This window comes from Bombina bombina, chromosome 1, assembly GCF_027579735.1.
Source record: "Bombina bombina isolate aBomBom1 chromosome 1, aBomBom1.pri, whole genome shotgun sequence".
Lineage (NCBI taxonomy): Eukaryota > Metazoa > Chordata > Amphibia > Anura > Bombinatoridae > Bombina > Bombina bombina.
In genome coordinates, this window is record NC_069499.1 from 367,456,712 (window position 1) to 367,473,088 (window position 16,377).

General features: G+C 38.6%; 1 protein-coding gene across 1 annotated transcript in view; it reads left to right on the forward strand.

Annotated features, from left to right (window-relative positions):
* THSD7B (thrombospondin type 1 domain containing 7B) overlaps positions 1-16,377 on the forward strand; it is a 1,177,597-nt gene that overhangs the window by 936,807 nt on the left and 224,413 nt on the right. Inside the window, 1 exon segment of the mRNA XM_053712541.1 lies at positions 3,635-3,752. Within this exon segment, the coding sequence (XP_053568516.1) occupies positions 3,635-3,752 (118 nt within the window).

Here is a 16,377-nt window from a genome sequence, read left to right on the forward strand (position 1 = left end):
ATAATAACTTGAAATACAATTGAACCAATTAACTTATTTTAATGAATTATGTAACAACCAAAACATCCATATTTTAATTAATTATTCATCCATTAATATCATCACTTAACAATAAAAAATAGAAGTGCACAGGTGAAAATTGTTGGTTTGTACAATATTTTCGGTTTGTAAAACAAAATTTGGTACATTGCATTAAAGCCTATGGGAAGCCCTCAAAACATTCCTTTTACCCACATACACATTACACTGCTAGGAAATGCAAACAATCATATGCTAACTGGGACATGAAAACATAGATGAACTTTAAAAAGTTTTTCTACGAGAATTCAAACTGTACATTGAAATTAAAAGCACCACTACAACCTTTTTTTCATTCAACTCTTTCATTTTTTTTTAAAAAAAAAGTACCCACATTCCTCACTTTCTCACAAACCTGCTCCATAACAACTTTGAAGTTACACTAGTTAGCTTGGAGACTCAATTCAAAGAAGGGCAGGAGCAGGAGAGGCAGCTCCAGCAGGCAAGCAGAGTTACTAAACTAGGTAGGCCTGTCAGTAAAAAAACCTCAAAAATACACCTCCAAAGGAGGAGGGGGGCACACACATTACTAGAGCCCCTTGGACACAGCAACCAGAAGTTCCCTGATGATTTGGCATTGACAGATGATGACCACCAAAAAGAAAGGAGGGCAGGAGTGAAAAACATTTAAAAATCAACCCCAGGGCAGGGTAACCTAGCTTTAGAATATTAAGTTTAAGAAATGTAATTTGCTCCATTAGCTGTGAAGACATTTGTGACCCCTGAGGGTTCAGTATATTACCAGTTAATGAAAACACTCACTTACTTTACATGGTGGTTGGGGGACAAGTGAGGAGCTGCTGAGTCCACACAGTCCCCTTTTCATCCCAATAGCTTAGAGTCTGTTGTAGGGGGAAAAGGAGGTTCACAAAGATAAGCCTTTACCATGTATGATGCACTTGTACTACTCCTCTTTCTTGAGGGGTCTTCAGTGAGTCCCACCAAACAGTTCACTGCCTCTAACCAAAATGCAGCTACTTCACTGAGCTCAGTTGTGCTGCTGCTGCAGGTAGGAGATAGCAGCCTTTACCACCAGGTGGAGGATGTGAGCCAAACAACGCACACTGATAAAGTCACCCTCATAGAGAACCTTCACCATATTGGGTGTTCCGTTGGTAATAACAAATCCCATTTCCACCTTGGTGCTTGGCTGCTCTCCTACCAACAGCACCACCATCCTCGTAAGAGCCTGCAGTATATTTTTAGTATTATTCTCCTCATCCAACACCTTGTCATGTAGGAGTAATTATCAGAAGACCTGCCAACCTTCCGACCCATTTCTGCCCTGAATAGAGCTTCCTGCCGCTGCACCACCACTAGTAATCTCACTACCCTAATCTTCATCACACGCCCTAGGCTGCCACCAGTGTGCCGTCAAGAAGAGGAAGGCATGATGACCCCTAGGTGCACTCCATAAGTCGGTGGTAAAGTGCACTGACTGTTCAGAAGCCTTTGACAGCTCCTCCTTCAACACAGCAACCCAGGATCAATATCTACGCTCCTGCTGAAACTGTTGCATAAAGGGAGGTGATAGTGGGGAATAGCTGCTTCCATAAACTGCTTAAAAGGCTCCCCCTTAAAGGGATAGTATAGTCAAAATTAAACTTTCATGATTCAAAGAGACCATGCAATTTTAAGCAACTTTCTAATTTACTCCTTTTATAAAATGTTCTTTGCTCTCTTGGTATCTGTATTTTAAAAAGCTGGAATGTAAGCTTAGAAGCCGTCTTATTTTTGGTTCAGCACCTGGGTAGCTCTTTATGATTGGTGTCTAAATGTAGCCATCCAATCAACAAGCACTACCCAGATGCTGAGACAAACATGAGCCGGCTCTTAAACTTACTTTACAGCTTTTTAAAATAAAGATACCAAGAGAACGAAGAAAAATTGATAATAGGAGTAAATTAGAAGTTGCTTAAAATTCCATGATCTAACTGAATAATGAAAGCTTATTTTTGACTAGACTATCCCTTTAAGTATGGGGAAGGGCGCACCCCCAACAGCTACCAGCTGACCTATCAGATAGATTCATTTCTTGCAAAGTTAATTACATAAGTACATATAATGCAATTGACACTGCCATGTTGTAACCTATGTTTCTTTTATCTAATTTTTATGGCTGAGACCAATCAGGGGAAGATAAAAATGAGTCACTAGGGTGTTCAACCAGTGACTGGAAGGAATATAGCAGTGTTAAGTCTGAAGTCTGTAGTTTCACTTCTAACCGCAAATGAAAAGAATTTTGAGAATGAAGTATCAGGGAATGGGGATAAAATAAAATTATGAATAGTGAACAGTATATTGAGTTTTTTGTACTACACAAAATTAAACGTTTTATATTACTATCTCAAATATTTTAAACTTTTTCTTTCATGATTTAGACATTTGTTTCATTCTGTTGGCAACCTTTGTCGAAAAGCACACCTAGGTGGGCTTAGGAGCAGCAATGCATTACTGAGAACTAGCTGCTAATTGGTGGCTGCTCATAAATGCCTTTTCATTGGTTCACCAGATGTGTTTGCCTTGCTACCAGTAGTGCATAGCTGCTCCTTCAACAAAGGATACAAAGATAATTGAGTCAAGTTGATAAAAGAAGTAAATTGGAAAGTTGTTTAAAATAACAAACTTTATCTGAATCATTAAAGTAAAAATGTGAGTATCATACCCATTTAACGTCTTTTTAAGCATAACACTTTTGTTTTTGTGTTTTTAAAGGTAAATGGACAATCTAATGCATTAGAGCATGTCATTTTTGTATTACTGGGACCCAAGCTTACCATAGCCTAGTTTCCAGTGCTGTTATGAACTAGTGATAACGTAAAACATCTCTGTAGACTTTAAAGGCGCTAATTTGACTTGCTGTTAACACATGTTTACACAGTCTACAACCGCAATGAAAACTAGAACTATTTGTTTAACCTCACAAACGGGGGAGGGTTGTATGCTTTTCATTTACTCATAAAGTGGTTAAAGGGACATGAAACCCAAATTTTTACTTTCACAATTTAGAAAGGGCATGTAATTTTAAACAACTTTCTAATTTACTTATATTATCTCATTTGCTTATTTTTTTGATATCCTTTGCTGAAAATCATATCTAGATAGGCTCAGTGGCTGCTGATTGGTGGCTACACATAGATGCTCATGTGATTGGCTCATCCATGAGCATTGCTATTTCTTCTACAAAGGATATCTAAAGAATTAAGAAAATGAGATAATAGAAGTAAACTGGAATGTTGTTTAAAATTGTATTCTCAAACTTAATCATAAAAGAAACATTTTGGGTTTAGTGTCCCTTAAAATATACAGAGAGATAGGATCAGTGATGCAAAATTAGATGTGTTAAGGAATTATAATGTGCATTATTTGTATGTCCTTTTAATTCAATGAACTAGTGATTTTAAAAAGCTCATTATCTATGTATACTGAATTAATTATATTTTGATTTGTGTGCCACATTGTAGGGAGGATAGAAGTTTTGAGTTTATAATGATTAGAAATAAACACTTTTGAATGGCTTTGTTAGACTGTAAAATGTTGTTTTCCATTGATATAGATGGAACTGAAGAAACCCACAAAAATGAGAATCCACTGTCTTGTAGAGTGTCCTGTTAATTGTCAACTCTCTGCCTGGTCTTCATGGTCACAGTGTTCACAGACGTGTGGTGCTGGAGGTAAGCTGCAAATTATCCTCACTATGGACATTATCTTACAATGGCAATATCAGGTTAAACAGCCTTAAAATCAGACAAGAAAAGTGGATCTTGGTTCTAGACTTTCAGAAAACTTTTCACCTTGTCAGACACAAAAAAACTCCCCATAATTATATTTAGTAATAAAGTATGACTATTATAACTACCTTTATAAAATAAAACAGTAAAAAAATGTTGTAATGCAGAAAATTACATTAAATTGACATTTTAGTCAAAAAAGAGAATCTGATGTTTATTGAGAGCAGTTTATTTTAAGCTAAACTTTCATTCATAAACATTTAAGTCTAGATATCGAGGGGAGTGCTATTTATCACTCCCACTTGCATGCTAACTCCGCTAGAAGTAAGCTTTTTGCACTCGCAAGTAGCACACGTTATTGAAAGTAAAAGTTGAAAGTAAAAGGTTTTTGCGTGAGCGCTAACCCGACATTCCCAAAAAGCCAAACTTACGCCTAGATTTAGAGTTCTGCGTTAGCCGTCAAAAGCAGCGTTAAGGGGTCCTAACGCTGCTTTTTACCGCCCACTGGTATTTAGAGTCAGTCAGGAAAGGGTCTAATGCTCACTTTCCAGCCGTGACTTTTCCATACCGCAGATCCCCTTACGCCAATTGCATATCCTATCTTTTCAATTGGATCTTCCTAACGCTGGTATTTAGAGTCTTGGCTGAAGTGAGCGGTAGACAATCTACCGACAAGACTCCAGCCGTAGAAAAAGTCAGGAGTTAAGAGCTTTCTGGGCTAACGCCGGTTTATAAAGCTCTTAACTACTGTGCTCTAAAGTACACTAACACCCATAAACTTCCTATGTACCCCTAAACCGAGGTCCCCCCACATCGCCGCCACTCTAATACATTTTTTTAACCCCTAATCTGCCGACCGGACACCGCCGCCACCTACATTATCCCTATAAACCCCTAATCTGCTGCCCCTAACACAGCCGACACCTACATAATATTTATTAACCCCTAATCTGCCCCCCAACATCGCCGCTACCTACCTACACTTATTAAACCCTAATCTGCCGACCGGACCTTGCCGCTACTCTAATAAATGTATTAACCCCTAAACAGTCCAGAGTGAATGGAGTTAAAAAAAACAACAAATTTAATGGAGCCATAAAATTTGTTTTTAACTTCATTCAATCTGGACTGTCTTTTAAATTTTGCCCATATCTTCAACCTGTGAGTGGCTATTGTGCTTTATCTGGCTAGCACTTACTAGCCCCCACAGACACGGATTGCACCCATACCGGGACGAGGACGAACCCTGTGGAGCACGGCTCCCATTTCCAGCAAAAGTCCGGACTGACGATATCCTGACAGTGAGATGCTCAACCAGAACCTACTGCACCTTCTGTTAGCGTACTGACTGCTGTAAATGTCAGCTTGCCCGCTTGCACTTTTCTAACAGAAAGTGCCACTTCACTTGTGAGTACCTTTTCATTGGATGACATTATACCATATCACCTATTGATATTGGGATATCTACACTATGAGGCGCTCTCTTTTCTCATTCTTATAGATACCTAAGTTACAATTAAACCTAACACTACACTATCAATACATAAATTAAATAAATTAACTACAATTACCTACAATTAAATCAACTAAACAAAATTACAAAAAAAACCCCCACTAAATTACAAAAAAAAAGATTACTAGAATTTTAAACTAATTACACCTACTCTAAGCCCCCTAAAAAAATAACAAAGCCCCCAAAATATAAAAAATGCCCTACCCTATTCTAAAATAAAAAGTTAACAGCTCTATAACCTTACCAGCCCTTAAAAGGGCTTTTTGCAGGGCATGCCCCAAAGAAATCAGCTCTTTCGCCTGTAAAAAAAACCATACAATACCCCCCCAACATTACAACCCACCACCCACATACCCCTACTCTAACCCACCCAACCCCCCCTTAAAAAAACTAACACTAAGCCCCTGAAGATCTCCCTACCTTGTATTCACCCAGCCGGGTATCACCAATCCGTCCAGAAGAGGGTCGGAAGTCTTCATCCTATCCGGCCAGAAGAGGTCCTCCAGAGGGTCCGAAGTCTTCATCCTATCCAGCCAGAAGAAGTCCTCCAGAGGGTTGGAAGTCTTCATCCAGGCGGCATCTTCTATCTTCTTCCATCCAGAGCGGGTCCATCTTGAAGCAGCCGATGCGGAGCCATCCTTCCTCACCGACGGACTAACGACGAATGAAGGTTCCTTTAAATTACGTCATCCAAGATGGCGTCCCTCAAATTCCGATTGGCTGATAGGATTCTATCAGCCAATCGGAATTAAGGTAGGAAAAATCTGATTGGCTAATTGAATCAGCCAATCAGATTCAAGATCAATCCGATTGGCTGATTGGATCAGCCAGTCAGATTGAGCTTGCATTCTATTGGCTAATCCGATCAGCCAATAGAATGCAAGCTCAATCTGACTGGCTGATTGGATCAGCCAATCCGATTGAACTTGAATCTAATTGGCTGATTCAATCAGCCAATCAGATTTTTCCTACCTTAATTCCGATTGGCTGATAGAATCCTATCAGCCAATCGGAATTCGAGGGACGCCATCTTGGATGACGTCATTTAAAGGAACCTTCATTCAACTAAACTAAATTACACCCCATTAAGTGAAGAACATTGGAAAGTGAAATATGTACAGTAAATATACAGTAAAAGACATAAATACATAAGTACACACACACACACACACATATATATATATATATATATATATATACATACACCTGTTTATGTATATATATATATATATATATATATATATATATATATATATATATATATTAGAGGCTGGTCACACAGTGAATGATTTGCGCTTTGTCCTAATTGACCACATCCCTCCACTAAGACATGGAGGTGACCGCAACAAGATCCTTCTCCAAACAGAATCAAGGTGGATTCATCGTCTAAACACAGCGCAACCCAATGGACTGAACACTGTTGTGGACTGGCATTGCTTTTTGTAAACTCTGTGTCTACCTTCATTATTTGAGGTGTCTGTTACTTTAATGGGAGTCGATATTTGTTTTCTCTGCCAACATGAGAGCCATGGTCCATTGATAGATTTTTTAAAAAAGAAATTCCTTATTTTTCCCCATTTTTTTTTTTTTTTTTTTTTTTGGGGGGGGTATGGGCGAAATTGCGCCCTCATGTCTGTATGATGTCAAATTTTTTATCTAATTTTTTATGTAATTTTTTGAAAAATGTGTGTGTCATTCATGCTTCATATACAGATGGGGTGTAGCCTAATATAGTTGTTTTTTATATATGAGAAGCGCCATTCTTTCTTTCTGCCAAAAGAAAGGCCACTGTCTAACAAATAAACTTGATAGTTGATTTTCCACTAAACTTTGGAGTTAAGAGGGAGATTGCACCCTTATGTTTTTATGGTTTTATGACGTTGTGTCCATTATAACTGTATAAACTTTCACGCCCTGTTATGGGTTTATTGGTGTAATATGTGCATAATATATAGAAATATGGGGACATAATTCTCCATACCACTAGTAGAGGGGGCATGTGTTTAGACACAGTTTTTTATATCTCCCTAATATAACATATGGGTTACAGTCTAACACATGATTTTACTTCTGTTATGTGTTCTCAGGCCACTTTTGTGTGTTGGAACTATTAGGTGCACTACTATATTCATTATTTAATATTCGATTAGGCTATGGTATTGGTTTATAGTAGTGATGTCGCGAACCTAAAAATTTAGGTTCGCGAACGGCGGACTCGAACTTCCGCAAATGTTCGCGAACCGCCATTGACTTCAATAGGCAGGCGAACTTTAAAACCCACAACTACTCTTTCTGGCCACAATAGTGATGGAAAGTTGTTTCAAGGGGACTAACACCTGGACTGTGGCATGCCGGAGCGGGATCCATGCCAAAACTCCCACGGAAAATTACATAGTTGATGCAGAGTCTGGTTTTAACCCATAAAGGGCCTAAATCACCTAACATTCCTAAATTGTTTGGAATAACATGTTTTAAAACATCAGGTATGATGTTGTATCAATCAGGTAGTGTAAGGGTTACGCCCGCTTCACAGTGACAGACCAAACTCCCCGTGTATCCGCACCGCAAACAACCGCAAACAGTCCATTTGCACAACCACGAGATAGATTTGATAGATAGATACATTGAAGGCCACTTCAATTAGATTACACTAGCAGACTGATGTTTCACAGTCAAAAAATATTTTTTTAAAATATTTACACTACTGTTATAACAAATATGATTGGTGGCACTAGTTGGCAAGTGGGCCTGGCCCACACGCTGGGAGGAAGGCAACTGCAATTAGATTACACTAGATGACTGATGTTTCTCAGTCAAAAAAGTTTTTATTTTAAATATTTACAATACTGTTATAACAAATATGATTGGTGGCACTAGTTGGCAAGTGGGCCTGGCACACATGCTGGCAGGCAGGCAGGCAGGCAACTGCAATTCAATTGCACTAGCAGACTGATGATTCCCAGTCAAAAATGTTTTTATTTAAAATATTTACACTACTGTTATAACAAATATGATTGGTTGCACTAGTTGGAAAGTGGGCCTGGCACACACGCTGGCAGACAGGCAACTGCAATTAAATAACAATAGCAGACTGATGTAAAAGTTTTTTTTAAAAAAAGTTACACTAATGTTACAACAGATAGGAGTGATGGCACTCAGGATAGAAGTAGGCACAGTATGTGCTGGCAGCCTGACACACAGGCTGAAACTAGTGGCAGGCTGGCCTGGCAACTAAAATTAAATAACACTAGAAGACTGATGTAAAAGTTTTTTTTTACAAAATTTAAACTAATGTTACACCAGATAGGAGTGGTGGACTGGCACTGAGGATGGAAGTAGGCACAGTATATGCTGGCAGCCTGACACACACGCACTAACTAAAATTAAATAACACTAGAAGAGGACTGATGTAAAAAAAAAAAAAAAAAATTTTTTACACTAATGTTACACCAGATATAAGTGGTGGAAAAAAGAGCTATTAATCACACTATATGATGTGGGCCTGACACACAGGCCTGATGGAAAATGAAATTAGATTACACTAGTAAAATTATTTAAAAGTTTTTTTTTTAATTTACAATAATGTTAATCAGATATGAGTGGTGGCTGGCACAGCAATTAACCACAGTATATGCTGTGTAAGCCTGACACACAGGCCTGATAGAAAATGAAATTAGATTACACTAGCAAAATGATTTAAAAGTTTTGTTGTTTAAATTTACACTAATGTTAAGCAGATATGAGTGGTGGCTGGCACAGAGCAATTAACCACAGTATATGCTGTGTGAGCCTGAGACACAGGCCTGATAGAAAATTAAATTAGATTACACTAGCAAAATGATTTAAAAGTTTTGTTGGTTAAATTTACACTAATGTTAAGCAGATATCAGTGGTGGCACTAATCACAGTATATGCTGTGAGCCTCACACACAGGCTGAAAGCCAGGCAAATGCAAATAAAATTACAAATAAAAAAAAAAACGACTGAAGTTATAGCCCTAAAAAGGGCTTTTTGGGGTGCTGTCCTTACAGCAGAGATAAGATGAGTCCTTCAGGACTGTAGTGGACACTAAATACACTAGCCTAGCTATCTATTTCCCTATAATGTCAGCAGCAGCAACACTAAAGCTCCTCTCCCTAAGAAAGCAAGATCGTAATTAATCTAAAATGGCTGCTGCCAAGGAGCTGGGAGGGTCTGTGAGGGAGTGTCTGCTGCTGATTGGCCCAAATGTGTCAGAAGGCTGTGAGATACAGGGTAAAAATTTCCTTAATGATGACACATAGGGGGCGGATCGAACATCGCATATGTTCACCCGCAGCGGTGAACGCAAACAAGCTATGTTCGCCGGGAACTGTTCTCCGGCGAACAGTTCACGACATCACTAGTTTATAGCACTGATGGTCTTAGGAGTTTTTTATTTTTTCATGAATTCAATATCTGACACTGCGGTGTAACTAGGAACGGAGGCTCTCTCTTCGCTGGGTCAACCGATTTGTGTATTATGGTTGCCATGGTTCCCTAGTAATCCTGGGCTGCGCAGTGTAGACGCTTTGCCTTGGCAACGTTTATTCGGTGACGAGATGTTTCCCTTTTACGCTCCTCCCCTTTACTTCCTGTGCTCCGGCGTTGGCATCGGCATGATGCGAGATTGTGTGCACTTTACCTGCACTTTTAACGATTTTGCTTTGGCGGTTCTCAATTCAAAATTTGATGTAGTTGATCAGGTAAGGAGTCCATTTAAGAGTCATTAACATGTTATAAGTTGGTTACAATTTAACTCGTAATGGCATACAGAGACATAATTATACCCCGGCCCCAAGTATTTGAAAGCATTGACACACAGTGTGGCTCTTTAATGTCCTTTAATATTGTCCTCTATTATTCACTGTATAGTGTTCAAGTAATATTTTATAATGAAGGCCACTATCAATCAATTAATGATTTAGTGTTTATTACATTGTTGGGTTATTAGAGTGTTTATCATATTGTCACTTATTTTTATCAAATCACTGATTAGTTTTATGAATAGTTTCAAGCATTGGCTATTTACTGGTCATCAATATTAACACTGTTTTGTTTTGTTCTGTTTTGTTTAAGGTGGTTGCCATGACTGCATTTTGGCGTTTTTTTGGTCTTAATTGGGGGTAGGGGTTATCACTTTGTTTGCTCTATAAATTGTATGAGTTGTCATTACACTATGTCTGAGGAAGGGGACACTCTATCTCCGAAACGTTACAGTAAAGTGTGTGTTTTTTGAGAAAAAAGACCAGCGAGTTCAAGTTTTTGTTACTTCTATTTATATATATATATATATATATATATATATATATATATATATATATATATATATATATATATATATATATATATATATATATATATATATACATATATATATATATATATATATATATATATATATATAAAAACCCCAAAGGTAATATTACAAAAAATAAAAAAATGTAAAATTTCAGAAAAAAAATTAACAAAGCTATCCAAAATAAAAAATGTAAACCTAATCTAATACCCATATAAAAATACCCCCCCCCCCCCCGAAAAAAACCATCCCTTAATCTACTAAACTACCAATAGCCCTTAAAAGGGCTTTTGTAGGGCATTGTCCTAAGTTAAACATAAAGAAAACTAAGTCTAAAAAACCTAAGCTACCCATTGCCCCTAAAGGGGCATTTGTATGCGCATTGCCCTTAAAATGGCATTCAGCTCTTTTACTAGCCTTAAAAGGGCAGCCCAAAAAACCCTTATCTTAAAAAAAAAAAGCGGTGGTCCTCAGTGGCAGTCTTCAGCGGTGGCAGTCCAAAGAGGCGTGGAGCACCTCTTCATCCGATCTCCGTCGTACACTGAAAATTGAATGCAAAGTACCGCATTCAATTTGGGGTACCTTGCATTCCTATTGGCTGAAATTTTCAAATTAGCCAATAGTATTAGAGCTATTGAAATCCTATTGGCAGTTCAAATCAGCCAATAAGATTTCAGTAGCTCTCATCCTATTGGCTAATTTCAAAATCTCAGCCAATAGAAATGCAAGGTACCCCAATAAATATGAGGTACCTTGCATTTAATCTTCAGTGTGCGGCGGACGATCTCATGAAGAGGAGCCTCCACACCACTTTGTACCGCCGCCGATGAAGACCGCTGCTGAGGATCCATGCATCGGGGAAGCCAGCTCCACACCTCCGCTCTGCGCCGCCTTCGCTACGGATGAAGATAGAAGATGATGGAGCCGTCTGAAAGGAGACCTTCTCTGCCGGACTTCAGGAATGGTGAGTACCTATTTTGGGGTTAGATTTAGGATTTTTTTTTTATTTATTTTTTTTATTTTAATTTTTAAGATTAAGGATTTAATGGGTTTGTAAAAGAGATGAATGCCCTTTTAAAGGCAGTAAAAGAGTTGAATGCCCTTTTAAGAGCAATGCCTATACAAATGCCGCTTTAGGGGGGTTTGGTGGATGGGGGGATTTTACTGTTAGGGGAAGACTTAGTATTTTTTAAATGTAAAAGAGCTGTTAAACTTAGGGCAATGCCCTATAAAAGGTCCCTTTAAGGGCTATTGGTAGTTTTGATTAGTGGGTGTTTTTATTTTGGCGGGGATTAAGTTTAATTGTTTTATTTTTGATAATTTTGTTATTTTTTGTAATTTTAGATATATTTTTTGTAATTTAATGTTAGGTTTTATTTTTAAATGAATGTTAGGATTTTTAACTTCGTTTATGTAATTGGGGTTAATTTAGGGGATGTTAGGTTAGGGGACTTAGTAATTAAATTAGTTATTTGCGTTGTGGGGGGTTGGCGGTTTAGGAGTTAATAGGTTAATTAGGTTTATTGTGATGCGGGAGTTTGGCAGTTTAGGGGTTAATAGGTTAATTAGGTTTATTGTGATGTGGGGGGATGGCGGATTAGGGTTTAATAGGTTAATTAGGTTTATTGCGATGTGGGGGGTTGGCGGTTTAGGGGTTAATATGTTAAATATGTTATTTGCGTTGTTTAATTTGTGGATTAGGGGTTAATTACTTTTATTATAATTACTATTATTTTGCGATGTGGGGGTTGGCGGTTTAGGTGTTTGTTAATACTTCATGGGGGAGGTTATTTTTTGTTATACTTGTTAGGTTTTTTTATTTCGTGCACGCGGTTCGTTTTTTATTTTATATTTCTTGCGAGTGGTTACGTGTTTTTTCTTTATTTCGTAAGGGCGGTTGCATGGTTTTTTTTTAAGGCTTTGTTTGCCTACGCTGCATCCAGGTGGATTCCAAAAATGGCAGGGTAGTAAAAGAATCTGTAGTGGATTCTTTCACCACCTTGCCATTTTCGGAATCCACCTAGGTGCAGCTTTGCTGCATCCAGGTGGATTCTTTTGGCTGCGCACGCAGCCAACATTCTTTTGGCTGCCACGCACAGCCAACATTCCTTTGAGAATGCGTGTGCAACTAGCGACACCGATGGACGTGTTACAAACGCGATTATAGTAAAGATAGGCGACATTTCGAAACCATTGTGGTGTTATATATATGGGTAGATATAATTATTATAAAGCAATAGCTAGAACATGAGAGTAGCTACTAGCAAAGGCTTTAGTACTATGCCTTGTGTTCTAATCTAGTATGCTGTGATATTGTGACCTGCTGCGAATAATATATGCAAGAAATAAAAATAAAAACAACTGGACCATAACTGGCATATGCGTCAGGGAATAAACTGGGACATTTATTAATGAAAGCTTGGTTTTAAATTTTGAGATATGTTCCCCACATTACAGTCGATCTTGGACCTATCGATCTATAAGTGTAAAGGTGAGGTGAATTAGCTTATTGATATGGTCGCACTCGGACCTTAGCATATAAGGACAAAAATGAGCACCTAGTATAAAATATGATGAGAGCGAACATTTATTAATGAGTGTGGCTATAACACTGAACAAGTGAAATAACTCTTAGACACTGAAATAAGCATACAATATAAAACAATCTAATTGTAAACAGTACTATTAATATGGGAGGTAATTAGCTAAAATATTATAGCTGTTCCAGATCTAACAAGCAAATAAATCCATATAGAGTTTTACAGCCTCATGGGAGGATCGGCCGCATCCTCCCCAGCTAACGTGTCATCCGGTTGAGAATATTGTCCAGTAGGGTGCAGTAAGTTAGCTGAATGTTCATCTACAGCTGTAGGTACATCTTCCCGATAGGGAGAGAGCATTCCCTGCTCTGCGCAAATGGCATCCTTCTCTTCTTTAGATCTGTTAATCACACATGTGGCTGCGATAGTTCTTACTATTGTTGTGAGGCGATCATATTTAGTATCCATCTCCACCTCAAACTTTTAGATATGTGTAAATGGTAAGGTGGACTTCCTCCTGTTTCCAAGCCATAGTAGATAGGCGCCAAAGCAGTTTTAGTGAGTGTGATGTTAGCTCTTGAATTACCCAGGGGGGGGGGGGGTTGAGACCAACACGAATGTGGCCACCTTAGATCTCAACAGTCCAGATTTCTTCAGTGATATTTTATGCAAAAGTGTCAGCAGTCAGTGCTAGTAGTGATTAGGCATCGAGTCTGATAATCGATGGCTTGTCAAAAAATTTTTTGCCAGTATGAGAAATGTTGCCAGCCATGCCAGCTGCCTGGACACGTTCCCATACTTTTCGCTAGATTATGAGTTTTGCATTAGTTGCTATGCGGTGCTAACAAGCAGTTTTCTCTCACCGCTCACTTACCTGCAGCGCTGGTATTACAGGTTTTTACAAACCCGGCGTTAAAAGGCAAGAAGTGAACGTAGAGCAAAATTGAGCTCCATACTGCACTTCAATAGCAGCGCTGCTAAAATCAGCAGTGAGCTGGCCGTACATGCCCATGCACGATTTCCCCATAGGGATCAAAGGAGAGAGCCGGCTGAGAAAAAGTCTAACAAATGTCAAAAAGCAGCGTAAAACTTAGCATGCAGCCCCATTGATTCCTATGGGGAAATAATATTATGTTTACACCTAACACCCTAACATGAACCCCGAGTCTAAACACCCCTAATCTTACACTTGTTAACCCCTAATCTGCCGCCCCCGTCATCGCCGACGCCTACATTATACTTATTAACCCCTAATCTGCCGCTCCGGACACCGCCGCCACCTACATTATACTTATTAACCCCTAATCTGCTGCCCCCAACATCGCCGACAACTATATTATATTTATTAACACTAATCTCCCTCCCCCAATGTCGCCACAACCTACCTACACTTATTAACCCCTAATCTGCCGCCACCACTATAATAAACATATTAACCCCTAAACTGCCACACTCCTGCAAACACTATTTAAATATTATTAACCCCTAATCTACCGCCCATAACATCGCCGCCACCTACCTACATTTATTAACCCCTAATCTGCCGCCTTAACGTTGACGCCACTATACTAAATGTATTAACCCCTAAACCTAAGTCTAACCCTAACCCTAACACCCCTTAACAAATATAATTACAATAAATCTAAATAAATATTAATATTATTACCTAAATAATTCCTATTTAAAACTAAATACTTACCTGTAAAATAAACCCTAAGATAGCTACAATATAACTAATAGTTACATTGTAGCTATCTTAGGGTTTATTTTTATTTTACAGGCAAGTTTGTATTTATTTTAACTAGGTAGAATAGTTACTAAATAGTTATTAACTATTTAATAACTACCTAGCTAAAATAAATACAGAAGTACCTGTAAAATAAAACCTAACCTGTTACACTAACACCTAACACTACACTACAATTAAATGACCTAAATTAAATTCAATTAAATAAATTAAATACAATTAGCTAAAGTACAACCCTCCCACTAAATTACAGAAAATAAAAAACAAATTACAAGATATTTAAATTAATTACACCTAATCTAATAGCCCTATCAAAATAAAATACCCCCCCAAATAAAAAAAAACCTAGCCTAAACTAAACTATCAATAGCCCTTAAAAGGGCCTTTTGTGGGGCATTGCCCCAAAGTAATCAGCTCTTTTACCTGTAAAAAAAAATACAACCAACCCCCCCAACAGTAAAACCCACCACCCACACGACCAACCCCCCAATTAAAATACTAACTAAAAAAAACCTAAGCTCCCCATTGCCCTGAAAATGGCATTTTGCTGGGCATTGTCCTTAAAAGGGAATTTAGCTCTATTGCAGCCCGAATCCCTAACCTAAAAAATAAACCCACCCAGTACACCCTTAAAAAAACCTAACACTAACCCCCTGAAGATCGACTTACAGTTCTGAAGACCAGACATCCATCCTCAAGGAAGCGGCAGGAGTCTTCATCCAACCGGGCCAAAGTCCTCAACGAAGCCGGGAGAAGTCTTCATCCAAGCTGGGCAAAGTGGTCCTCCAGACGGGCAGAAGTCTTCATCCAGACGGCATCTTCTATCTTCATCCATCCGACACGGAGCGGGTCCATCTTCAAGACATCAAACGCGGAGCATCCTCTTCATCTGGAGTCTTTTTACTGAATGACTGTTCCTTTAAATGACGTCATCCAAGACGGCGTCCCGTAGATTCCGATTGGCTGATAGAATTCTATCAGCCAATCGGAATTAAGGTTTAAAAAATCCTATTGGCTGATGCAATCAGCCAATAGGATTGAAGTTCAATCCTATTGGCTGATCCAATCAGTCAATAGGATTGAACTTGCATTCTATTGGCTGTTCCAATCAGCCAATAGAATGCAAGTTCATTCCTATTGGCTGATTTGAGGACCACTTCGCCCGGCTTGGATGAAGACTTCTCCCGGCTTCGTTGAGGACTTCGGCCCGGTTGGATGAAGACTTCTGTCGCTTGCTTGAGGATTGATGTCCGGTCTTCAGATCTGTAAGTCGATCTTCAGGGGGTTAGTGTTAGGTTTTTTAAGGGTGTATTGGGTGGGTTTGTGTTTTAGGTTATGGATTTGGGCTGCAATAGAGCTAAATGCCCTTTTAAGGGCAATGCCCATCCAAATGCCCTTTTCAGGGCAATGGGGAGCTTAGGTTTTTTTAGTTAGTATTTTATTTGGGGGGT